General features: G+C 27.9%; 2 protein-coding genes and 1 long non-coding RNA gene across 4 annotated transcripts; 2 read left to right on the top strand and 1 right to left on the bottom strand.

Moving 5' to 3' along the window:
* The first annotated feature begins 259 nt into the window (after positions 1-259).
* LOC8280406 (short integuments 2, mitochondrial) lies at positions 260-7,797 on the top strand. Its single transcript, XM_002533394.4, has 8 exons — positions 260-427; positions 510-614; positions 709-786; positions 1,554-1,695; positions 1,821-1,891; positions 2,424-2,520; positions 6,267-6,484; positions 7,431-7,797. The coding sequence occupies exons 1-8, from the start codon at positions 260-262 to the stop codon at positions 7,677-7,679; spliced, it is 1,128 nt and encodes a 375-aa protein (XP_002533440.2). The 3' UTR covers positions 7,680-7,797.
* Positions 7,798-10,616: 2,819 nt separating this feature from the next.
* LOC125368632 lies at positions 10,617-12,322 on the bottom strand. Its single transcript, XR_007214309.1, has 3 exons — positions 12,191-12,322; positions 12,032-12,109; positions 10,617-10,901 (listed from the first exon to the last, which is right to left on the bottom strand). It is a non-coding gene; the product is annotated as an uncharacterized LOC125368632 (long non-coding RNA).
* Positions 12,323-16,124: 3,802 nt separating this feature from the next.
* On the top strand, positions 16,125-24,310 carry LOC8279946 (ABC transporter G family member 15). Of its 2 annotated transcripts, none has more exons than XM_048369793.1 (9): positions 16,125-16,510; positions 20,300-20,379; positions 21,568-22,029; positions 22,126-22,248; positions 22,408-22,539; positions 22,706-22,990; positions 23,085-23,357; positions 23,476-23,583; positions 23,825-24,310. In XM_048369793.1, the coding sequence occupies exons 1-9, from the start codon at positions 16,330-16,332 to the stop codon at positions 24,185-24,187; spliced, it is 2,007 nt and encodes a 668-aa protein (XP_048225750.1). In that variant the 5' UTR covers positions 16,125-16,329; the 3' UTR covers positions 24,188-24,310. The 2 variants fall into 2 exon arrangements, with proteins under 2 accessions (XP_048225750.1, XP_048225751.1); XM_048369794.1 differs by having other exon boundaries at positions 23,989-24,165.
* The last annotated feature ends 3,102 nt before the right edge of the window (positions 24,311-27,412 follow it).

The following is a 27,412-nucleotide window of genomic DNA, read 5'->3' as shown; positions in this document are numbered from 1 at the left end:
ACAATTCCAGCCAAGAATTTTCTATAAAATTTTGTAAAAGGGAAATGGTTGTCCTGAAATTTCTTCCAGAAAATTTGGGCAATGGGCTTTCACTTGTTTTCAAAAAAGTGCTCAACCTTTTGGGCCTAGAGACTGAAATGCCGATTGCAATGACTCCAAACATCATAGCAGCAGCAATGACAATGTGAGTGCTAATTGCACCACTCTGCTGTGCATGTAAAATCACTCACATGTGAGAAAGTTGAAGCAACACCAAAAGATGGGAAGAGGGTTAAGGGAAATAGTAAAGAAAGGATTAGGAGAGATGAGTTTCAACTCAGAAGGAGGAGTCATTAACTGGTTTCCAGGTCACATGGCTGCTGCTACTCGAGCTATTCGCAGTCGACTCAAGCTCGCTGACCTCGTCATCGAAGTCCGGGATTCTCGTGTAAAATCTCTGTCTCTGTCTCCACTTCTATAATTATCTGATTACTCATTGAGTGTTGTTTTCTTTCTGTTAAATGGAACAGATTCCGTTATCTTCTGCAAATAATGATTTACAGCCTCACCTCAATTCCAAACGCCGTGTAATCGCTCTCAACAAAAAGGACTTAGCTAATGCTAATGTGATGCATGTAATTAATCTCCTTCTTCGTTTTTCCTAATGGGTTCTATTTCGTTTACTGTATATGTATGCATTTTTAATTTTTCTTTGATTTGTCATTGTAGAAATGGGTCCATTATTTCAACTCTTGCAAGCAAGATTCTATTCCAGTAAATTCACACAGCAAGAGTTCTGTTATGAAGGTTTGATTACACCTTGTCTTTGTTCTGTCGATGAATTGTAAAAAAGGCTCTGTTCTTAATGTATGTATTTAGGTAGATATTTGAGATAATATAGTAATCTGGTTTTGATTGAGGAGTTATACTGCGAAATGAGGTCATTCATTCGGCATAATAAAAAAAGGGGTTCTTATGGGTTCACTGAAGTAGTAGCTTAGAGGGAATTAAATGTGGCTGAACACTTTCAAGGGGTAGACTAGCTACCATATGAAGAAGTTAAATCTAATGAATTTTATATTGGTCGGATTGGAGGACTATAAGGCCTTACTTTAATTATGTGCGGGTCTGTTGGGATATGCAAGAGATATATGTGTAGCTTTGTCGCTAAATACAGTGTAGTTTGTATTCTGGTATTGGTGATTATTGACTCAGTAATAATAATATTATTATTATTAGTATTATTATCATTTTGTTTTTTTTCGAAATGTTACATTTTAGTGGCAAGCATATTCATTCTTTTACTCCTTTTGCATTACATTTCTTAATTTGAAAGTGATGCTCGTAATACTCGGTTTATGGTCTCCTGTTATGCTCATTAAATTGAATTATACATTTTTAGCAATGTACTTGTCCTATCCTTTGCAATTGATTTCCCTTAAAATTGGTGCAATATATTTTGTTGAATCTACATATATATTTGATGAATTCATTTCATTTTTTGGAATCTAATTTTCCTTTATAGTTTCATGCTTGTTCATACCTCTTTTCTTTGCTGGTTCATATATCAAAAGCTTCTTGAACTTGTGGAGTTAAAACTGAAGGAGGTGATTTCTAGGGAACCTACGCTCCTTGTTATGGTGGTTGGAGTTCCCAATGTCGGCAAATCGGCTTTGATAAATTCTATCCATCAAATTGCTTCTTCTCGATTTCCAGGTATAATATTCTATATATGGCACAAGAAAGATATTACATTAACATAATCTGGTGCGACAACTCTATTACCAGTATTTATGACCTTGAATTCAGTATAAACAGTTACTGTTTGAGTTGTTACATAGTGCAGGAGAAAAAGAAACGAGCTACAGTAGGCCCATTGCCTGGTGTTACTCAAGATATTGCAGGTTACAAGGTGAATTTATAAACTTACTCTTTATATTATGCAGTGCATGTGCTCTCAGGTCTCGACGTATGTGTCAATATGGGCATGCATGTATACATTTTTTTTTTTTCAATTGAGCTACCTATCTCTCACACCTTCATATAACAAACGTGTGCATGAACACATGCATAAACACTGTCTTGCCATGTTTATAGATTATGATTATATAGTGCATTGGATATTATCATTGTAAAGGGTTGTAACTCAATGGCATTGCTTTCTTTCTGACATATGAGTTGCCCTTCTCTTCGTATCAGTTCTTTTCTTGAGGTACTAAGCACTAGGCTTTGATGAAAATCTACCAAGACATTGCTTGGATGTAGTCTCTTTAAAAAATTTTCCTAGCATAATCAGGCTCTCCTTGTCAATTTTACTTCTTCTATTCTTCCTTTTTACTGATGAAAGTCTTCCCAGTTCTATTTTTGGTTATTATGGTCATGATTTCTTGTTGTTGGTACTCCTTTATGAAATATTCAATACTGATGCATTTAATGATGTGCAGATTGCTCATCAGCCTAGCATATATGTACTGGACACTCCAGGTGTGTTGGTTCCCAGTATCCCAAATATAGAAACAGGGTTAAAGCTAGCACTTGCAGGTTTAAACTACTTACTCCTTAATTTCTTATCATTTTATTCTATATATTCGCCTTTTTTCCCTTTACATAGGATAATTTAAATGATATTGTAGATCCCATGATTCATTGTACAGCTGTTAAAAGATTTCCTGTACGGTTAGGTTACAGTTTGCAACATATATACGTAGGAAAGGTATAGTTATTTGCATATTCACTATCTGCTAAAGTAGATGCAATATTACCCAGCTCAGACTTTGTTTTTGCAATATTGGGAATGCCTAACTGATGTTTTCCTCAAAATTAATATGCTTATGCTTGTCAGCTTTGAGTCAGAGTTGGGCCATCTTTGTAAGTTCAAAGTATTTATTTATGCAGTCAGAGATCTTAGATAGTGGGCCCCCTCCCTCCCTCTATGAATCCATTGAACTATAGTTATTCTTTTTTGCTGATCACCTTAGTTATTTCTTTTCCTGTCATCTTTCTAACATCCAAGTTGCTGCTGATTGTTTAGCAGTTATAGACCTTTTTCTCTTTATCTTTCTTTCTTCTTTCCTTCTGATTTTTCTTCTTTCCTGATATTTTCTGTTTATTTATAGATGATCCCCTCTCAATTTTCTTACACTTGGTCATTGCATATCTTACCATTTAGAAACTAAAATCAACTTAGCCTCTGGTACATATTAAGTTACATTCCATCAGGATATCTGCTTTAGATTTATTGTCCTCCTTATATCAAATTTTTTGTGCAAATATGCCATGCCAAGTTCTGGATTTTGTGCTGGAACGGTTGTGCTTTCTGATATCATGGAGGGCTGCCCTATATCCTGTCGTGCACAAGTAATGCAAATGAGAAACAAAAAATTATGATTTGCAAACAAGAAAGTTCAGTTGGAAAATAACTTCATACTTTTATTCAAATCTTACATCATGATGGGGTTAAAGCTATCAATTTGGCCATATGGCTTAATTGCTGCCTCTTTCTTAAATTTAGTTTTACCATAATGTCAGCAAAGGATTACGGATTAAAATTCTAGATAATCAGTCAGAATTGCAAGGGGATTAATTAATAATTATTATCTAAAATTAGGAAAGAAATCATAGTAATTACGTGATATTTTACTTTTCCCCCTACTCACCCACTTCTCCACTCCTCATACCATCCTTACATCCTCTCTGCCTTTTTGCAATAATAATGATACTCTAGCTTTACTATCTTTTCCTGATCTTTCTTTTTCTCATCCCATCAAAGCTTTATCTAGCTAGATTAATAAAAATAAATCCAGTATAATTACAATTTATTTATGAGAAGCAACAAGTTTTATTACGGAAAAACTCATGATGTTCATATCGATCTATTATGCGTCTCTGCATCTAGCATTAGCTAGACCTAATATGATAATTATTCTAGCTCTACCCTATCTTTTGTTCCATTTCTTCTGGAGATTTGAGGGAAATGAATGCATTTATTGTCAAAGATAGATTAATTTTGATGTGGTGGTAAAGTTTAACCTTAAGGTACATCCTTCTTTATTTATGATATTCAAAGGCCAAATTAAGTACTATATAAATTGCAGAGTTGTTGCAATTCAACAAAGATGGCAATTATGGCCATTGCAGTAAATGTGTTTTCGTAGCTCCTCTCTCGTAGAAAAAGGACCTATAACCGACAATTAAGAATGCCTTTGGTATTGACTATTGACTCTCTCTCATAAGGTAATCACCGAGGTGAAAGTAACTCTCTCGAAAATCAGTTTTCGCAGTTTAATAGTCCACCTACAAGATCAAAAGGGCTTAAGTTGCTTTTGCCTTACCTAAGTGTGAATGAGGGGCATAGCGAGATGCCAAAAAACACTGACAAAATTAATAACTGTAGGGATACCCAATCACATGTTGAGCTACTTCAAGCTTCCTATCTACATAATCAATCAGATTGAAGTCCTGCTACATGACTTCCCAGTCTGCCTAAAGCTCATTTTCGAAATGAATACAACTACTTTCTTCTTGCTCTTTTGTGTGCTGTTGGGCTTGTCTCTGTTAATTGAGCCTCGTCTGGATTAAAGGCCTGTTGGCTAAGCTGTTGCTGGTAGCTGATAGTTGATAACTGATAGCTGGTAGCTAATGGCCGATTGATTTTAGTGTTTAGTAAAAGTATTGCTAATTGATGTTGTTTATATAATCTAGGACTAATATAGACATCAATTAATGTTTTTCCATATGATAATGTCAGAATTTTTTTATTATATTACCTACTTATCTTTATGTATATACACGTAATGAATAATATTTTATTTGTCTCAAAGAAGAAAATGAAAGCCATTTCATCATTATGAATATAGTATTAGAAATAGTATCATATAGAAAAAGTAGAATAAATTATTTTTTGTTATATTTAGTTCTCATAAGGTTAAAAAAAAGATTGTGTTGTACCTTATTCAAAACACTAGTATGTACATATGCAGTTTTAACTAAAGGAAACAAATTGTTAAACAAACGTTTTTTTTTTTTAAACTTTTGTTTCTTTTTTATTTCTCTATCAGTTTATTTTTCATTGAAATTTTCTAGTAAATATTTCAAAAAGAAATTAAGGGATAAATGAGTCCAATTAGTTTAAAAAGCTATGGAATAGAGTTGTTGTAAACTGGTGCCATTTAGTATCCTAACAACTATCTGCTACCAATTTAAATAATTAACCAAACACTTTTTATTTAGAGTAAACAGCTATCAGCTCCCACCAATAGCTACGCCAAACACCCCTTAAGACCTCAAAGTTCATGATTTATCAAAATCCTTGGAATTAAGAAACCTAGGTTTTTAATAGGTTTCTGAATTCATGGATTTTAAAATTGTAACTTTTTGTTATACATATAAAAGCCAATGGAATTTAAGGGCAAATTTTGGACATAATGGATAACATCCCACATTCATTAAAGTGAGGTATTTGGCAAAACCCCGCCTCCTAGGGGGTTTTTAGATTTCATCTTTTGGTGGATTTTGTTAGATGATGTATTTTAAAAAATCTGTGGATTTTGTCCATTTTTTCACACCCAAACGATAGGTTTTGTCAAATTCATGGATTTTGTAAAATCTCATCAAATCCCTCTAATTAAAAATTGCCTTGAGTTTTGGTGGTGAATCAAGACAGACAGTTTGCTGAAAGGGTTATGTAGCTTGGGTGGCAAGGTAATTAAGCTTTCTAACGTGACTATTTCAATAAAATTATGACGTTTATATTAGACGGCCTGAAGTGAATGTTCTTTCTTAAAATTCTTTCATTGCAGGCTTTGCAATGCAAGGTCAATTCTTCCTGGCCCAGGACAAATCTGATGTTAGAGTTTGCCTATATCTAGAAATGCCGATATTGGGAAAGGATGTAGAGAAAAGAGCGGGGCTGGCTGGCCTGGAAAGAGAGGAAAGGGATGGTAGGGACAAGGATGGAGACTGGAGAGGAAAGAAATATATAAAATAAAGGCCTAATGACTAGAGAAGATCTAGATCTTTGTATATAAGAATTGGAAACTTTCTTTTTAATCTTGTTTATTCATTAGGCGTTCTTTATACATATGTTGAAATTCTGCTGTGATGTGTTATGACTGCATGTTCTTTGGAATCCTACTTTTCAAGCAGATATTTGGCCAAGTTTAATTTGGTATCTGAGAGACGCATATCCTTCTTTTTTGTTGAAGAAACTTCTGTCAACCGTGTGCTTCCATCCTAGGTGAATTGCCATAATTCACTGCATTCTTATCTATCTATGGGTGCATATGCAGGATCTGTGAAAGATTCTGCTGTAGGTGAAGAGCGAATTGCTCAATACTTGTTGGCTGTTTTAAATACTCGAGGCACTCCACTGCACTGGAGACACTGGAATAACAGAAAAATGGATGGAATCAAATATAATTCCCAGGACAAACATGAGTGTAATCTTAAAGATCTTCGGCCAAAGAGGAAGAGGCCACCAAATTTATCTGATGTGCTGTATGTTGAGGTGACTATCTCTCTCCCTCTCTTGCTACAGCAGGGCTACACTAAAGAAATATAACTCAGTGTTTGTTGATCATTCAAACTATGCTTGCGGTGGTGTTATGTATCAAATTTTTTAATATTCCATTGTGTGATTATGAACTGATGGCTTGTCATTGTCAAAATAATGTCTCATAATACAGCATGGTGCCATGGCCTACACTGGAGATATGTAACTTATGGGTTGTTGATCATTGAAAGTAGATTTCAATGACTGACTCTTAATACAGTATGGCACTAACGAAACGCAATTCGATGTTTGTCAATCAATGAGAGTGTATTCTGTGGTCGGATGTTACATGATTCATCATCATACAGGGCTTGTTACGGTCAAGATGATAATTAGGATAGCAGTTTCAGTGTCCAACTGTATGAGGTGCTTTTGATGTTAGACGCATGTGGTCCAATTTTGTCTTTCATTTATAGCATGTTTGCATTATTTAAGTTTCTGAAATCATAAATTATTCACTAAAGGACATGGTCTTTTTCGTCCCTGTTCTCACCTGTTGCATTAAAACTCATAGACTAAAGATTAACCAGTAATCACCACGATGATCCATTTAGTAAAAACATTAATGATTATCTTATTCCAAATTTTAGGCTTTGTATATCTGATAATGCTAACAATAATCTGAATAATTGGAAAAATTTCCTCAATCTTTCGAAAAAGCAATACAATTTCATTAATGTCTTGTCGGACTAATACCAATTAATGATGTCAAAATTGCTCTTGCATTTTTGCTTCAAGTCTGGGATGAACTTCAAAGAATTTTTGCCCTTTCATCATTTCCCATACTGTTTTATAGTTATTGTTATGCAGTTTTAATTAGGATATCAAAGCCAACCTGCTGCACCTTTTATTTGTCGGTGTCGTTTCTAAATGTTTGGTTTTTGCTTGTGTTCATCTGCAGGATATGGTTACTGAAGTGCAATGCTCATTGTATAAAACTCTAGCAGAATTCAATGGCAATGTGGAAGATGAGAACGATTTGGAGAATCTTATAGAACAGCAATTTGCAGTGCTGCAAAAGGCATTAAAGATACCTCACAAGGCATCCGAAGCTCGTTTGATGGTCTCAAAGAAGTTTCTTACTCTATTTAGGACAGGTAAACTTGGCCATTTCATTCTTGACAATGTTCCTGAAACCAACTCTGTATAATAATATCTGCTGGAATTTCATGATGCAGATCAAGAAAATAGAATGTTGAAATTTAATTCTTAATTGCAGGATTAAAAATTTTCGCCTAAACCATTTATTTAGGAAATTTGAATTTTTAGTTACTGTCTAGGAGTATTAGAAGTTATTTGAATTCTAGTTAGTAGTAGCTTATAATATTTCTAGTCCTAATAGTTTAGGATTACTTTTTTAGTCTATAAATAGCTAGGCTTGTATTGTCTTATTTTGAGTTGAGTTATGCAATTCTCTTTACCCTGACCGAAGGAACCCGTGGTTGTCATGTCATCTGCTTCTAAATGAGACTTAGAATTCTCCTCCTTTTTTATTCCAATCTTTTCTTTGTTTACTACATGTTCAGATCTAAAAACCTGCAGTTAAATTCAGGCTCAGCTTCTGAGTTCCCATATTTTCTGCAAATCAATGCAGAACAGCTTACCCTAAATCTCCTTTCCATCTGTTTATGTTCTTGCAATCACTTTCTACTGTGCAACACTTGCTGTGCACCATACCAGTATTAATAATGCAGAATATATATATATATATATATGAAGTTGTGTTGTTGAGACGTTGTAATTATGCTAGTGAGTTAGGCTTCTTGAATTTTGAAAGCATCCCTTCAACCACTTGGAACTACCAATGCAGTTGGAATTAGAAGTGCCAAACTTGAATAGCTTGTAAAGTTGAGTACCTAATTGGATGTGATTTCAGGTAAATAGGATACCGCTGGTGATTACACACGTACTACTTACTACCTTATACCTCCAACATTTCCAAAATGATTGTCTACTAATCTTAATCTAGAGTGCATAGTTTTAATGATTCAGAGATATTACCTTGTTGCACAGATATAAACTAAAAATTCTAATTTTTTTGCCTCGCCTTATCTTTTCAACACCCCATCAAATTCTCACAATTCAGAGATATTATAGTTATTGATCATGAGATTTCCGCCCCATCACTGCCACTTTTGGCCCTTATAAGTATTAGGGGGTAAATAACTTATCTAATATATAAATCAGTTTCTATATTTTTTTATTATATTAAAACTCATTTGAATTTTAATAAAATTAATTTTATTATTATATTAGAGTAAAATTTTAGTTTTTAATTTGTGTCTAATTAAAATAATAAAATTAATATTTTTTACTGTTTACATCTTTTATTTTTGGCATATTTTAATCCTAAAATAAATTTGAATGTATTAAAAATATTTATTTTTTGTATGATATTATTGAAATATTGTGTAGTTAAATTTTAAATTCTTAAATAAAATAGATAGTTAAAAGTTATTATTCTTATTAGATATTAAAATAAAAATATATCAAAAATAAAAATTTTGCTCATTTTAATTTGACTCGAATGGTTGATAAAAAGCTTCATTTTTAACATACAAAATTATCATAATCTTCTTCATTTATAAGGGACTTGTCAATTTAGTGTTTAGTGTTTAGGTTATTTCATTATATTAAAGCATGATTGTTTAATTTAATTTTTACTTTTTATATAGTTTAACTATAATATATAATAACAATAACAATAAATGATATTTTTGACTAGAAATGTTTTATTTTATATTAATAACTAAAATTAAATTATATAATAATTTAATAATATTGTTGTAAATATAAGTAGTTTTATAATATTTAAATTGGCTTGAATTAATTAAAAATTAAAAAAGAAAAAATATTAAATTTGTTATTTTAATTAAGCACTAAAATTAACTTGTGCTAAAAATAGGATTTTACTCTAATTTGATAATAAAATTAACTTTAGACGAGTTTGATACTTAATAATAAGTTTAAAGATTAAATTTTAATCTTAAATTATCAATTTAGTCATTTGATTAACACAAAATAATGGAATAGTAGTTAGTTTTATTAAAATTCAATGAGGTTCTAATAGAATAAAAAAATGCAAGGACTGATTTGTGTATTAAACCAAACCATAAGAATAAATAGTATTTAACCCTAAGTATTAATTGTTAAAAGTTTTTTCTTTTTTGTTCGTGTATCTACTAGCCATTAGATTTTTTTATGTATTAGCTATGACATATTTAGTAGTAGTAATGACTTCTTTTAATAATTAATTAGTTACATTAAAAAAATTAAACTAATTGCAACAACATTATTTCGAGCCCTTGAGAATAAAACAATTATGTGTGAATTTGAGGTTAATGCTATAACTAGTCGCAAATGATAATCTTTGATGAAAATATTATTAACATCACAAATAATATGATTATCGCGAGAAAAAATAATATGTTGCTATTAAAATGGCGCCAAATTTTTTCACCAAAATAATGATAATTTTAACGAAATATTTAAGTATCACTGATAAATTTCATAATATTAAAAAAAATGACTTTTAAATTAATTAATTGTGACAGGATTATTTTTTTTCCTAAGAAATAAGGTTATTAACAGCTATCAGGCACAAAAAGAATATGTTCTTTTGTAGGATTTCAACTTATTATTTTCCTTTTTTATCTTGGAAAAATGAAAATAAAGAAATGTTTTAATTTTCTTTAAAGAATTTCACTTGACCCTTCTGTTACTATCAAGAATGATATGAAATAAGTTTAACAGCCTGAAGGTTAGGGCTGACGAAGACGGAATTGGCTGTAATTTGCAGAAATGGGAGAGGAGCTATTGCGGATAAAGCAACGAGAAGGGTGAGAGCTAAATCTCCTTTGTCGGCAAAAGCTTTGCTTCACTCCCACTTAACAAGAAAAGATGCGTAAACTATAAACAATATATACACTATTACTCCACTATCATTTCTCAGAATTCCCTCTAATAATCCTACAAATTAATAAGGATTTAAAAGAGGAAATACTCTTTTTAAATTTATAGTTAGTAATTTCATAGATAACACATCATTATTTCAAGATTACGTAAGAAAATGGATTTAGGAACACAGTTGCAAAAACTACCCATTAAAAGTTAATAATGATTACAGTCACAAAGTGGCAGAATGTACCAAAAAAATTGCATGTTGCTCCATTATCTTGGAACATGGGTTGCTTTTTCTTGATCCTTAAAATTGAAATGTTCATGTGTTTTAGATGAAACTGCCTATTCTTTAATCTTTGTCTGCATCAAACCATCCAAAGATCTGTACTGCAAAAGGTGTTTTACCCTTCAAGGGAATGTGTGTCTTTCCCTCTGATCTCGCATGGAATTTGAGTATATACGTTCATCCTCTCTCAAAATTATAAAATCATTAAAAAATTAAAATTGAATAATACTATATCATAAAGATTTAGCAAAAAATACTAAAAAAATATTAACCGACTATATAACTAACTAATTATATATATATATATATATATTTGTTGAGTATTTTATTTGATATATAAACATGTTATATTTTTGAAATTTTTAAATACTTATTACTTTTGATGACGATAAATTCATTTATTAAAAAAATTTATTCTCTTTTTATATAATTTAATAATTTTTTCTTATTTAAACTGTTTAATTTTTTATTATATTCATAATATTTTTATGAAATTATATAAATAGGTGTATCTTATAAAATTAAATAAATAAATAAATTAATAATATAAATCGAATCAAAATAAATTATTATGTTATAATTTGATTTCCATTTGATTATTTCATTTATTTTAAATATATTTTTGTTAATTTAGTTTTTTTTTTTATATTTTAAGTATATAATTCAATAATATTTCCTTACTTTACATATATAAAAGTAAAAAAAATTTATGTTAACCTAAACACTAATTTTTAATTAACTGCATGTTTTACTTGAAATTGAACCGTATCAAAATAATTTCATTAGGATAAATTTAAGATAGAATGCAATGAGGGGTCAAAATCTTAATAAAAAATTAACTATTTTAATTGATAAGCTAATTATTCAACTATGATATAATAAAAAATCTTAAAAATTCTAATAAAACTTAAAATTATAAAAAATACTTTAGAGAAAAAAAGGACTATTAAATACTTAAAATTCATAATTAAGGTGTTGTATATTGTAATATAATACTTAAAAAATAAATTATTTAAAGTGAAAGTTATAAATATGAATCCAAATGGATATAGGAATGTAAAATAATTAAATATCCTAATTGAAGTATTGAAAATTGTAACATAATACTCTTTAAACAGTAAAAAAATATTATTTTACAATATAAAACAACTCAGCACTCCATTTACACCATGTCTGCAAGCTTCCCATATGGAATATTTCAACACATAGGCCTAACGGAGACAAATAACCATAATCCACAGATGAAATCTTACAGTCTTGGAAAACAAGAGATATATATGTGTTTGCCTAACTAACAGGTGAGTTAGAAGACTGACCTCTTACGTCGTGCCGACTCCTCAGCTAGACCTTTCAGGTTTACCCTTGACGATAGCTCGAGCTTAGCCATTAAACTCCTAGATCAGATTGTCAAAAGGCCCATTAAATGCCTAACAGTAGTAGGTACCAGAAATTTAAAGGATTAAAGGAAATTAAACCTGCCGGCATGAGGTTGGAGGGCTAATCAGGAATCTCCAAATGGTGCTATCCGTGGGAGACGGCTTTTGTGGGTATTGCTAAACAAAATATCTGCCAGAGCTGTATTCACTGTCAAGAGAAAATGAAACAGAAATTCTTATTTAACTTTTGGTTCAAGATACTTGCTGTATATTTATTAATTTTAAATAATATTAATATATAATATTATTAATTTTTTATTTATAATATATACAACAGATTTAGATTAAAAAAAAATTAAATAAAATTTTATAATTTTTTTATCCAAATCTTGTAGGACCCAAACCATTAACGCCTTTCACAACCTTTTTAGTTCTCTTCTTACATTATTAGAAACCAAACTGTTTGTCATCATTCAATTCTCCATTAATTATTACCACATTTTCACATCTTTCCTGTTGAAAAGCCTCGTTTTTTCTCATTGCCAAACATTCATTTGCTTATTAACATTTTTATCCACCGAAGCCATCATCAGAATTATGTAAAATAGGACAGTAGCATATAAATGAGTTACCATAGTTTCAGAGACCACTCTAAATTGTTTAAGAATACGGTCCAATCTTTCCTTTCAATTATCTTCTCCATACCTTCCATTATACAAAGTATATTCCGTACCATCTAAACCTGTAAGATCAATGAAGCCACAAGAATTCAATTGCTTCCCAGATGGTTCCGTCATTCTTTGTTTCTTTTAGTCTGAAAATGAAATAACACATTAAATTTCACCGAATTATTATCCATTTCCAGTTAAAGAAATTCTAAAGAAATAAAAGACGAGAAACCATTTTTGATAACCCTCAAACTTATAACTATCCATACGTTTCTCTCCATCACAAGAAATATGTCACCGCATTCGATTCTCCTCATATGATAATGATGGGATAATACTATAAATAGTTATCAATATTTTAATCTCATTTAGTCATAAAATTTTAATTTATTTAATTTTAATTTTGATTATAATTTAGTCATTTTGGTCGTAAAGAATTGGCTCGATGTGTTTTTTTCTCTTAATTGCTATAGTTTATTAATTATTTTTATCATATGTTAATTTTTTATTACAAAATTAAATTAAAATTTATTGATCAAAATAAAATTAAGTGTAAAATTAAGTTTTCGATTCTGGTATTATTTCAGAAAATTACGGACTTAGAAAATGAGAATAAGAGGGCAAAATATATAAGGAAAAAATAACATAAAAGATGAAATTACAGTAACTTAAAAAGTGGTATTTTAATAAGTATTTGGATGGGATTGCCTAATTTGTTACAGATTCCAGCTTAGGAGCCTCACTATGATGGGTGGGATTGGCGAGCAGTTTCTACTGTACCACCAGTTGTTCATTGCCACGTATCCATATGGTCATTTACCCACCTTCACATCCAAAAAGCTCTCTCTTTTTACAGAATTCTATATCTTGATTGATTAATTAACAGCTCCTTCAACATCGGACACATTAGGAGCATTTTACAAATCTACCCCTCCTATTAGTTTTCAATATCTTTACCATATATGACATTTTAAAATTACTTAGAATAATTTTGGATACTAAAATTAGAAAATAATATTAAATTTCAAATTTTTTGAACACAATTTTCAATTTCTCTCATTCTTAATTATTGTTTCTATTTTTCAATAGAAGACGGATTCAATCTTCCTCTTGAATTTTCCTTCTTACTCAGAGAATCCAACTTTTTATATAATTGATACATGAAAACTACATTATTTTTTATGTTTGTACGCTTAAAATTATAAATATTGTCTTATGTAATAGGGTTAAAAAACTATTTACTTCTGAGATTTGATTTGATACACAAGCTAGTTTTTATATTTTTTTATTATATTAATTTTTTTAATAAAACTAACAACTATGTTCTTTTAATTTTTAACTATTTATTTTATTTAAAAATCTAAAACTAAACTACATAATAATTTAATAATATTAAATAAAAAATAAATATTTTTAATATGTTTAAATTCTTTTAGGATTAAAATTATACTAAAAAAGATATAAATAAGTAAAGAATACTAAATTTATTATTTTAATTTGATGCTAAAACTAACTTGTTCTAAAAATAATATTTTACTCTAATTTGATAATAAAATTATTTTTTGACGAGTTTGATAGTTGATAATAAATTTAAAAATTAAATTATAATATTAAATTATCAGTTTAGTTTTTGACTAACATGAAAAAGATTGATAATTTTTTTATTAAAATTTTTAAAAAATTTAATGTAATAAAAAAATATAAAAACCGACTTGTGTATTAAACTGAATCTCAAAAGTAAATAGCATTTAAATCTGTATAATATATGAAAAAGAGAAACTTAATATGTCTATTCTATATTTCATAGTTATTGGTGACCATTAAAAATTTGTTTTCCTTTTTCAGTTAAAGAAACAATGACAAATTCAACAATTAAGAGCTATTGGAATGAATATCGATGAGTAGAGAGAACATATTGTGGAGATGAAGAGAGGTTAAAATAGTCTTATCCATGTAACATAGCTATTTTTATTATTTATGACAATTACTAAAATTAAATGATTTACGGTGGAAGTATTGGAGAGGACTTCAACCCAAACTGTAGAGAGAAATTGAAAAGTGCATCTGCAGACGTGAAGACCATCTTTTTGGTAGCGTGCCTAAATTATTTATTACAAGAATTGCATAGAAACTGAAATGATATATCAAGATTGTGCAGTTCTTTTGATTTATTACTTTTAGTAGAATAGTTTCTGTTTTTCAATATGCATCAATAAAATGAATATTGATGAAACTTCTATTAAAATATATTTAAATCTTGTTAGTTTCTTTTTCCTTCTTTCCATGTTGTATTTACTTCTAAAATTAATAAATATAAAGTTTGTTTCTTTCACTTTAGCTTATATTGTCAATTGGTGTGTCGTTGTTTTAATTTTTTTATATTAAAATTTTAATTTTTGTTACAGTCGATGGCCCTTATTAGAAATCTGTTTAATTTTTTATGATATAAATGATGGAGTTCTATATCAATATTCTATTCATTATTCATGCGGATTTCGAAGCTCTACACCCATTATTTATGGAATAGTCCTAGAGATTAGAGAAATGCAGATTCATTTTTTTAAGAGCAGTGCTCTATGGCTAAATAAAATAATGGTTCGTCTATTATGTGTGTTAGTGTCCAGACGAGTTGTCTTATATTAGTAAATTTTCAACTCATATGAGATTCGCCTTTAAACGAGTCGTCATCAAGTATCATCGATTGAAATAGAAATAGTATATGTAATACTAAAATGAAATAAATTGAAAAATTTGTACAATTCAGATATAAATTATAAATTTTTGATGCTAATAGAGCAATTTATCCAAAGTTAAGTGTAATATCGACAATGATGAATGTTGATGTAGATTTTCACCTCCGCATTACAAAAAATTGACAGATTTTCAATGAAGAACATCGTCTATAAAAAAATTGAAATTTTAATATTAAAAAATTAAAATATTAATGTTGAAAATAAAGGTTAAAAATTTTGGTACCAATATTTTTTTTAAATAGTGAGATTTTTCTTTTGTTTCTTTTATTTTTTTCCAATGGAAAATATATTTCTTTCAACGTGTCAGGATTGCTGTTCATTCAGAAGACAAGGACACATCATGCCAACATGGTACATGTATACTATTTCCATACATGACTTAAACTTATTTCATAGTGAACCGGAAGAAATTCTATGATAGTTCAGTCTGTAATTATTAAGTATTTTATTTATATTGGTTAATTATAATTATTAACAATGTAAATTTGACAATAATAATTAACCTCACGTATTATTTACAAATGATAAAAGGTAGGCTAAATTTATAAAAATTCTTAATACATCCATACTTTCTATAAGTAAAATAGAGTCCCTATAAGAGTCTACATCCGAATTTAAACCTTATAGTTATTTCTCATGTCTTGTCTTTCTACAAAAAGCAAAAAATACCTTTCACAGAATGTTGCGAAACTGATCTTCTGGTGGTTCCGGCCATTAATGGAGAGGAAAAAGAAAAAGATGGACCTGTAGAAGTTCTATATTATTAGAAGACTGAAAGTAAAGAAAAAAAGGGTGGAAAAGCAAAGCAAATCTAGCAATGTACTTAGTGTGGCAAAATCTAAGTGTTGAGCTATCAAATGCAGGAAATGGATCTTCAAGCAATAATAATGAAAAGCTGTTGCTCAGGGAGCTTACTGGTTTTGCTGAACCTGGTCGTATCATGGCCGTCATGGGTCCTTCTGGCTCTGGCAAATCTACCCTTCTCGATGCTTTAGCAGGTATATAAATATATATATTATATATCTCTTCTCCTATACTAATCTTAATATTTTAATATTGTTTTTCTTCCTTTCCAACTTCACTCCTTCTGCGTATATAAAACCTAACACCGGTGCAGTTCTTTGTTTCATGACAGAAAGAAAAAGAATATAGATTTGAGATATATAAGTGATGTAAACACGAGAGTTTTTACATTAGAACCAGTTTTTATTCATTATTCTTCTCTTTCGGATTACTATCAATATGGTCTGAGAGCGCAAATTTTCTCTCCTTATTCTTTCTTTTTCTCGAGAAACAAACAGTAATATTTCCAATCCATTTTCTCAATTTCCCTCTAACTTGAAAAATAATTAAATGACTAATCTAGCTAGAATGCTGAGTTGACATTTATAAATAAATAAAGTACTCTCAAGAAAAAACTTGGTAGTTAGGGTGATGATTTGAGTTTGAAAAACTTGGTTTGTGCATATGAAATATCTATATCGATAAGATTATAAAGGTAAATTTATAATCATAAAGAGAACAATTTCAGTGTGGCCGTCGATCCAGCAAAAACACATTTAATTTATAAATGAGATAGAAATATAATAAACTATGTTATAATTATAAAATCAAAAGCTTTATCAAAAATTTATTTAGTTGGAAAAGCTTGAGTTATTTTAATTATTAGGTATTTATAGAAATAGTAATAGATACCTTTTTTCTTTTCTTTTTTGCTTAAAAAGATTAATATTGTGCATCATGTCTCATAGTTAAATGTTTCTGCTTGCTCTTCCCTTTGTTTGGATAAAAAGAAAAGAAAAAATGCTTAGAGAAAAAGCACTTGTAAGTTTGCATAGTATATTTGTTAACTATTTTAACTAATTAATTAATTAAATTTTATTTTCTTTTAGAAGACCCCATTCAAATCATTAAAATGTTTTAATAAATGGCTAATCATTAAATTAATTCAAAGCTGTTCCACCTTTGCAATCTTCATCAAAGCTTTTCTGTTATAGATAATCATTAGCAATATGGTCATGACATAATTATTTTAATTATTTTATATTTAGATTTTTTATTTTACATATATATAAAACTTAATTTATTAATAATATTATCATAAAATATAAATTTTACTTTTATTTTTATAATATTTCTATTTATAGTTCAATTAATTAATTATACAAATCATATAATATATTCTTGTAAAAATTTTATATTTATTATATGCTAAAATAAATAAATATATAAATTATATATATTTATCAACTTTAATATATATTTATTTTATTACACTAATAACTTCTCAGACGTCTGTATAATAATTACTTTTAAGAAATTAGATTGCTAGAATTCTTACTTTTTATTTTTTATTAGATTACTTATTAATATCATACATATATAAATAAATTTTTTTAATTATTATATTCGACCAATAAATTCTTAAATATATCAAAAATTTCTTTTAACTATTTTTTGCAATCTAAATTAGAATTTTTATTTTTTAATATTTTATTATTAGTTTTATTCATACATATAAATATAAATATATCTTTTATTAGAAAGATAATAAGATTTATTATTAATATATAATAGCTACAACAATTATTATATTTATCATAATATTTTTTAATAATAAAATAATTGTATATTTAAATAAACCATAAAATTTTTATTATATTTATTATTAGTAAAATTCACATTACTTCTTTTATAAATATTTATAATTAATATTTCATAAATATGCCACATATTATTTTTTTATTAGAAAATAATATAATAAAATTTTGTCACTCGAAATTTCATAGAAATATCTTTCTTTTTATATATATATATATATATATATATATATATATATAATAAATTTTTAACTTAATAATTTTGACTAATAGCCATGCATTATTACTCACATGTTCTTTTTTTTCTTTTTGTAATTTTATTTTTTTTAGCTTTGCTGATATAGACATTTGATATGTACAAACAATTCAAATATTTTTAACCTATTACTAGTTGGTTCAAATTTTGCTGATAAGCCATGTCACCTCATTAAAAGATTTTCTGAAAGTTCAGGGGACAAGACCTGATTTTATAGATGAAAATATTTATGAGTGGAATGTCCACTCCAACATCTGTATCATATCAAATAAAATAATTAGGTTGAACTGCTCTCTGTCTTCTTGCACTTATCTTTTGTTTGGAAACATTAAAGAGAGGAGAAAAGAATAAGAAGAGGGAAACAAATCCTCTCTTTATTTTTCTGTCAATTGTCTCCAAGTGAGAGAAAAATAAAAGGAAATTATGTGATGTATTGGGCTTTCCATATTAACATCTGACATAAAATCAGAATATAATAGAAAATAATATATAAAATATAGAATTTAAAAATTTTAAAAAATACCCAGTTAACATATTCATTAAAAATAAAGAATTAATTATTATTAATTACTTATTTTTTATATATAAATTATTTATTAAATTATCATTTTATATCGATATATGAAATTTTCAATTCATATTATAACTTTTCAAATATAAATAGTTTAGTTTGTTAAGAAATGGTAACTTGATACCTTTCTCCTAAAACTTTTACTATAGAAAAAACTGTTATGAGAGTTATAATTGTAAATTGATCAACAAATTACATTCTTCTTTTTTTTTTTTTAATTTTTGTCTTAAAAAGGAAAAAGAGTTAAAGCCTCTCAATATTTTCCTTCCTTTTACTTTCATTTTTTCTTTCCTTTCACCCTTATTTTCTTTCCATCCGTTATCTTTTTCCCTCGTTCCCAAACATAGTGCTCAAGCCTAACTTGCCTTCTGATTCTTCCTCTATAACACTTCTAATGCAGTCTTCTTCTTCTTCTTCTTCCTTTTTCCCCCAAACATAGTGTTATATTCTAACATGACTTCTTATTCCTTGTCCGAAATGACTCCTGCTGAATAAATGATAGTATTTGATATTTTAATTCAATAATTATAAAAAAATATATTATAACTGATCAATTATAAATCATATTATATTTTTTGATAATTAACGTATTATCTTTTTTTCTGAACATAATTGAGTCTAATTAGATATTAAACATTCTCTCGGCTTCTCTATTTTGAACTCATAGCATGAAATCACGTTTGAAAAATTAAGATTTTTAAATTTACTAGAATTAATTATATATATGTCAATGGTGATATAAAAACTAGAAAAAAAATCTGACTACTATATTAACATAAAATAGTCAGAAAGTATAAAAATACCTTCCATTGATTCGCTAATCATGATTTATAATACTATTTTTTTTATGATTATTAAATTGATGTACTGAATAAATATAAACTACATAATTATAGTATTATTTATATTTTCACCTCCTACACTTTCTTATGCAGTCTTTTTCTTCTTTTCTTTCCTTTTTAACGAGAGACATAATTAGTGTACAGTAGTTATTAGTCTTCTGACAGTCTACTGCACGATTTTGTATATTATTATAGTGAGCCTATATGCATATATATAGAAATTTGTACAATGAATGACTCGGATCTACAGTTCTGCATGACCATGACATATCACTGCTACTGTTAAGTAATAACTCTGCCCTTAAAAGTGTACCGCAATATTTCATCTGCATAATAAGATTTTGACTGATTTAGAGATGTAATAACTTCATTATTTAATTGTCCGCCTCCTTTTATTCAAAATTAAATGTTTTTACAAGAACAAATGAACAAATCTCATAACACATTTAAAACATGATTTGTTATTGTAGAAATCTTCTTGTACTTAATCAGTCTTGTGGTTTAATTTGAACCCACAGGAAGACTTGCTGAAAACGTTAAAATGACAGGACAGGTTTTAATCAATGGAAGGAAGAGAGACATAGGTTGCAGAGATATAGTAAGTGTTTGCAAGTGATCTTCCTCATATGATTTATTAAACCAGCAAATTGCAATGGAAGTACTGCATTTTGCAGATTCAACAATGAAAAATCATCTTGTTTAGCACCCTAGATATTTTCTCTTAAAAGAAAATTGTAATAATTTTAATTATAACGCCACTTGTTCAGCACGTGAAAAAAATTAATACTAATATATAAAAAATATTTAGAGCTATATATCATTTTTAAAACTTGTGAAGTCTTAAAATGTTAATTAAAACTGAACATGATAGTTTTTGGATGATGGTGTTTGTTTCTAATTAGACACAGTAAATGCATCTCAAACCAAAATAAAAACTTAATTTGATTTCATAATCCGTCTCACTAAATTAAATATATATAATATTGTGGAGTGATTTAATTAATGAGTCATTCTAATGTGCTATAGGTGTACGGTACTATATAAATTTATAAATATTAATATTATTTTAATTTTAATAATTTATTAGCATAATTAAATACTAGATTAGTCAATTATATACAACATTTAATTATTAATCAATTAAATATTTATTTTTATTTATTAAATTTTTTATCTATTTATTAGTAGTATTTGACAACTATAAGATTTAACTATAAAATTTTAACTCGTATAAATAATTAAAAATTATATATAAATTTGCTGACAATCTATATTAGCAGAAGAATATATAAAATAAATAAATTATTTAAAATAATATTAATTAATAGCCTATAAATAAAAAAAATAGACTTATAATGGTGGATGCTACAATAGTACTCTAGCAGAACCCTTGATTAAGCTATAATACAAATAATCATTTTCTTTTCATATTTATTATAAAAGTAGAGAGAAATTGAATCCTAAAGTTTTCTCTTAAGAACAAAATGAACTTGCCATTTGAAATAGGTATAAAACTCGCTAGCTTTATCAACCTTTTTATTGGATTACCACCTTTAAATGATAAAAAAGAAGTTACTAAATTCCGTACTCATAGAATAACTTTTAACAATCAAAGTTACAAACCAACCAAAGGAGTAGAAATTAATTAACTTGTGCAAATTAGTTGAAGTTCATCATCCACAAGTACTAATGGTGCAAATCTCAACCATTCTTATGAACTTTTAGAACTAATATGTTTATCAATTGACTTATTTCTTTTCGTTTTGCTATTCTCAATCTTGTGCAGTCATATGTTACTCAAGAAGATCTTTTCTTAGGAACTCTCACAGTTAGAGAAACTATAGCATACTCAGCTCATATGAGGTTTCCTGGTACAATGAGCAAAGAAGAGATAGATAATGTTGTTGAAAACACAATTCAAGAGATGGGTCTTGAAGAATGCGCCAATACAAAAATTGGAAACTGGCATTTGAGGGGTATAAGCAATGGTGAAAAGAAGAGATTAAGTATTGCCATTGAAATTCTAACACATCCACATATATTATTTCTTGATGAACCCACTACTGGGCTAGATAGTGCTTCTGCTTTCTTTGTTATTCTATCACTAAGAAACATTGCCTGTGATGGGAAGATTGTACTCTGCTCAATTCACCAGCCAAGCAGTGATATCTTTAATATGTTTGATGATCTACTTCTTCTCTCAAATGGAGAAACTGTTTACTTTGGAGAAGCAAAAATGGCAATAAAGGTATATTAAATATGTATCATTTTTGTATGTTTTATATACGGTTTTGGTGATTGAAAGTGTTCAAAGAAGTGGTATTTATACAATTTAGTGAAATAGTTTTTTGCAGAAGCCGGATTCCCTTGTCCGACAAGAAGAAATCCTTCAGATCACTTCCTTAGGTGTATCAGTTTGGATTTTGACATCATAAATGAAGTTCTATTGCGTTCTCAAAATCTTTGTGTAAGTTCATAGTGTGATGTTCGTTAGTGATTCTGTATACTAGTTGGCCCTGGACTTGGCTAATTCTACTCATTTTGTTAATAGCAAAACAGTTGCTACAGTGCATAATAAATTCTGCGATATAGTTTTTTTTTTTTTTTTTTTTATTGATTCCTACAGGGAAACTCAGAGTCAACTAGTTATTCATTGAATATGAGAGCAACAGAAATCAGAGCAATCCTTATTGACAAGTACAATTGCTCTGAACTTTCAAACTATACAAGAAGAAGAATTCAAGAAATCGCGATGATGGTATGTATTATGAAAAGTTCGTGTATGTATTCCTCCTATAAATTAAATCCATAAATAAGTATATACATACTTATTAGTATTCAATATTTAAATACGTGTCAATAAGTGTATATATATATATCACTTATAATAACTCGATTGTTTTATGATATTCTGAACATTGCAGGGAGGATCTGTTATTGAATCAAAGAAGGGAAGCAGTGCTAGCCAATGGAAGCAGCTTTGGAGATTAACTGATCGGTCTTTTGTAAACATGTATAGGGACATGGGTTACTATTGGCTAAGGATTGTTTTATATGTCTTGGTTGCAATATGTATTGGCACCCTCTATTTCGACATGGGAAAAGATGATGGTGCAATCCTGCCAAGAGTTAAACTGACAGGTTTCATTTATGGTTTCATGATCTGCTTGTCCAATGGAGGCCTACCATTTTTCATTGAAGAAATGAAGGTCAGTAACTAGACTCCCTCTTACTTAATCAATTCTATAGCAATAGTTGCTAAAAGCAATGTGTAATAAGATTGACAGAATTTACTGGAATCAGGTTTCTCGTAGAGAAAGGTCTAATGGGCACTACGGAGAGGCTGTGTTTGTACTCTCCAACTTCATCTCATCATTTCCTTACTTGATCCTTATATCTATCTTATCCGGAACAGCAATCTATTTTATGGTGAAATTTCGTTCAGGATTCTCTCATTATGCATTTTTCTGTATGAATCTGTTCTGCTGTGTTTCTGTTATAGAGAGTTGCATGATGGTTGTTGCCTCACTGGTGCCTAATGTCTTGATGGGTATAGGAACTGGAACTGGTGCAATTGTAAGTGACATTCTCATGACACAACTTGTGCCTCAATTTTGAATTGTTAGTTTATAAAGTAAAAGATATATTTTATTCTACTAATTACATAAATTCTTTTCTTCTTTTTCTAATGCAGGTGTTCATGATGATGGCATCAGAGGTCTCTCGACCCTTGGAAGACCTCCCAAAAATATTCTGGCGCTATCCAATGTCCTATATCAGTTTTGTAACATGGGCAGTCCAGGTATATTCAATCATGAATCAAGTGATTAGGGTAAAGTTTACTTACCAGACTGTAATAAACTTACCAACCAGAGTTAAATAACCATCAATGCTCTAATTATTTAACACTAATAAATATATATTACTCATCTATCAGTTTAATGTATAAATAAAAATATATAGATAATTAACATAATATACTAATATTGATAAAACTATAAATAACTAATTTTGTTTATATATAAAAAAAAATAAAATTGTAGGGTCAATACAAGAATGATATGGCCGGGCTGGAGTTTGATTCTCTGATTCCAGGGAAATCAAAGATGAAGGGAGAAATAATTTTGCAGACATTGTTTGGAGTTCCTATGGGTTACTCAAAGTGGTTGGACTTAACTGTACTTACGTTTATATTATTTGCTCACAGAATACTCTTTTACATGATACTCAAGTACAAGAGTAGAGTTATGTCACTACTTCCAAGAGTCCATACAAGAAGAACTCTTAAATCCCTTGCCAATAGAGTTTATGGAGCAAGGCATAATGGACTTTCTTCCTCCAAGAGACACCACCATTCTCTCCATCCATTATCTTCTCAAGAGGGTTTGAGATCTCCCATTCCTTGATGCTTAGTCTATAGTAAGAATTCAGACAAGAAATTATTAATGTTGACATGAATGTTTTATTGATAATTTTGAATTCAAAACTATCTAAAATAAAAGCAAATAAAAAAAAATATTATTTTGATGTATGGTGAGTGCTATATTTTTGTTGTTATATTATTGTTTTCTAAATAGTTTATAAACTTACTTATTTTGCTGGATTTACTCATTAGTATTAGAGCATTGAAATAGTGATCTTTAAAAGCATAATTTTTATAATAAAAAGTATTTTAATGATTATTTAAAAATAAATAAATAAATAATTTTATTCAAGTCTTATAAACCTTTTATAATTTTTTTTTTTTTCTGAAATCAACTAATGAAATTCATTAACCAGCATCCACATTTACAAGCAAATCACCTAAGAACTCAGGAGCATATGCCCAAATGGAGGGACTAACATGAAAACGGGCAGCTCAATCTAGATTTATCAACATTGGCTTTCGCCTAGATTTGTTAAAACATTTTCAATTTTAGCTAAATTTATCAAAATTAAAATGTCAGAAACCGTAAATATTTAAATTTTCTTAAATCAATAATATTCAATATAAATTTTAAAAATAATCGATAACTCTAAATTTTTTATATATTTCACGTGCTAAACACGTGGCACGTTATAATTAACTCACAACAATTTTTAAATCCATATAAACAATCTTCTCACGTGCACAATGGTCAATGGCTCGTGTTCGCTCATTACTAATATAGATATCTTTTCATTTCTTAAAAGATACGATTGTTGCTCATTTTATAACTCTCATGATTTAGATACTTGAGAGCTTCTTACTTTTGACCACTTGTTTAGTTAGGCTGATAATTAATTGATATTAAATTTTTAATAAATTAATATTAGGTGTTGGCGATAAAATATTCAATTATAGATATAGATATGGAATTAAAATTTTATTTTCAATAAAATATAATATAATGTTATAACTTTGATAAAACATGTTAATTTTATAATAGATATAAAATATATATCAAATTTTTTTATAAAATAATATTTTTTATATTAATACGTAAAGATATTAAATATTGTATCATTTGTTATTTTAGTTTTATAAAGAAAAAAATGAAATTATCTTTTTCAATTATTTTAGAAAATAGTATTTTTAAAAGATACCAGATATGACTTAACTTTCTTTTACTGTTTTTGTAAAAGACAGAAAAAAGACTGAACAACTCAAACCTTTCTATTATTATTTTGGATAATACAAATTAAAATTAAAAAAAATATAGATAATATTATAAAATAATTAAAAAGTTAGTTTGTTTAAAAAATAAGAAGTGAAACATCTTCAAAATAATTAATGTTCTAACAACTAAAAAGCTATGAACTGCTATCCAACAACTATGTCAAAAACCATATGCCCTCTTTGCTCTTACTTATTATTTAGATCACCCCTCTAAAAGTTATTGTTTGTATACATTTGTTTTCAAACACTATTTACTTCATTTTCCATGCGTGGGTCTTTATATATTCCAATCTATATTCTTTTTTTATAAAAGACTAACCCCACCATATTATATAAAATACTATATAGAAAAACCTTATGCATTTAAAACATGCGATACACCTAATCACCCTTATTAATCTCTTCTCACTTTATATCAACTTATGGGTCCTATTATTTATTATTTATTAACTGTTACAGTATTGTGTGGGTGTGACATCGTTTTTTTCTTTAACCAATGATGTCCTTTTCATCCTAACTACGAAAATCAATAAGTATATTATTAAAAAAAAAAAGAAAGGAAAAGTAGTCTTATTTTAGTATTCACACAACTTAGATACTCAATACTAGGAGTGATAAAAAAATCAATCAAACTGAAAAATCGGTTTAAAATCAAAAAATCAAACCGATAAAATAAGTTAACCAAACCAACAGTTTCGATTTAAACATATTTAATGTATTAATTAATAACAAAAATCTTATTAAAAGCAAGTCTAATTTTAAAAAGAAATAAATTAATTATATTAATTTATTGACTAATTGAAGAAAAAGAATTCTAAGATATTACAAATTCTTTTAGAAAAACCGAAAAATTCAGTTAATCGCACCGTGAATTTAAAAACCAATATATATGATTAGGTTTCTAAAAATAGTCAAATTGATTTGAGCATGGCCAACAATCAAATACAAAAACAAAAACAAAAAGTTAGCAAATTGAGACTACTATTTCTTGTGGTAATGGACCAACCTGAAAAAAAAAATATATTATATTATTATAATTGACATATAAAAAAATATTTTATGCAAGTTATAACTTGCAGAAACCAAATTTTTAATTTAAAGTGATAAAAATGAGATTAGTGAAAAATAGAGTTTCATAAAAAAAATGATATGTCAGTGAAATATACTATCTATATGAAAATATTGAATTTATACAGTTTAATTTAATGTAATTAAAAAATAATTGAATTTATACTTGTATCTAAAAAATATATAATAAACAATATATACTAAATATAAAATGAGTTTTCATATAATTCTTACAGAATTTTATTTTCTATTTTTTCTATATAAATATGGATATAATATCTATTCTTTTTCATTATAATAGATATTGGGAAACACGAGGTATGTAAAGAATTTAAATGTATATTTTTTCTATATAAATGAATATTATATAGGTTATTGTTATCTCTATTGTTTTTTATGTGGTAAGGAATTTATTCTCTAGTTATTTGTGAAAATTTGTATTGATTAATTAATGGGATGTCCATTTTATAAGTTTAATTTTATTCAAATCTTTTCTAGTATATTTTAGAAAAAAAAATTTTTTTTACCTTATTATACGATTTTGAAAAATACATTAATTGATTTTTTTTGTCATATTTGTAGATACCATTCTATTAAGAGTAAAAATTTAAATTAAAGTAGAGTAGAAGAAATTTAATTAAGAAATTAATTATTTATATCAGCTCATTATTTTTTATGCATAGAAATCAATTTCATAAATGGAGTCGGAAGTGACATAATTAAGAAAATTATGGATACAATATCTAATTCTTTTAGACTATAATAAACATTGAAAAAAGAATACGAGGTATGTAAATATTGACATACGGGCATTCTTATACCAAAATACAATAACTTTCAAAACTGCATAATTGAAAACTTTAAGTATATTATGGTGTATAATTTATAAAGAGTATCATCGAAATATATTATGAATATATTTGAG

The sequence above is a fragment of the Ricinus communis genome, chromosome 10 (genome assembly GCF_019578655.1).
Source record: "Ricinus communis isolate WT05 ecotype wild-type chromosome 10, ASM1957865v1, whole genome shotgun sequence".
In the NCBI taxonomy this organism is placed as follows: Eukaryota; Viridiplantae; Streptophyta; class Magnoliopsida; order Malpighiales; family Euphorbiaceae; genus Ricinus; species Ricinus communis.
This window is presented reverse-complemented; position numbering and strand designations above follow the sequence as displayed.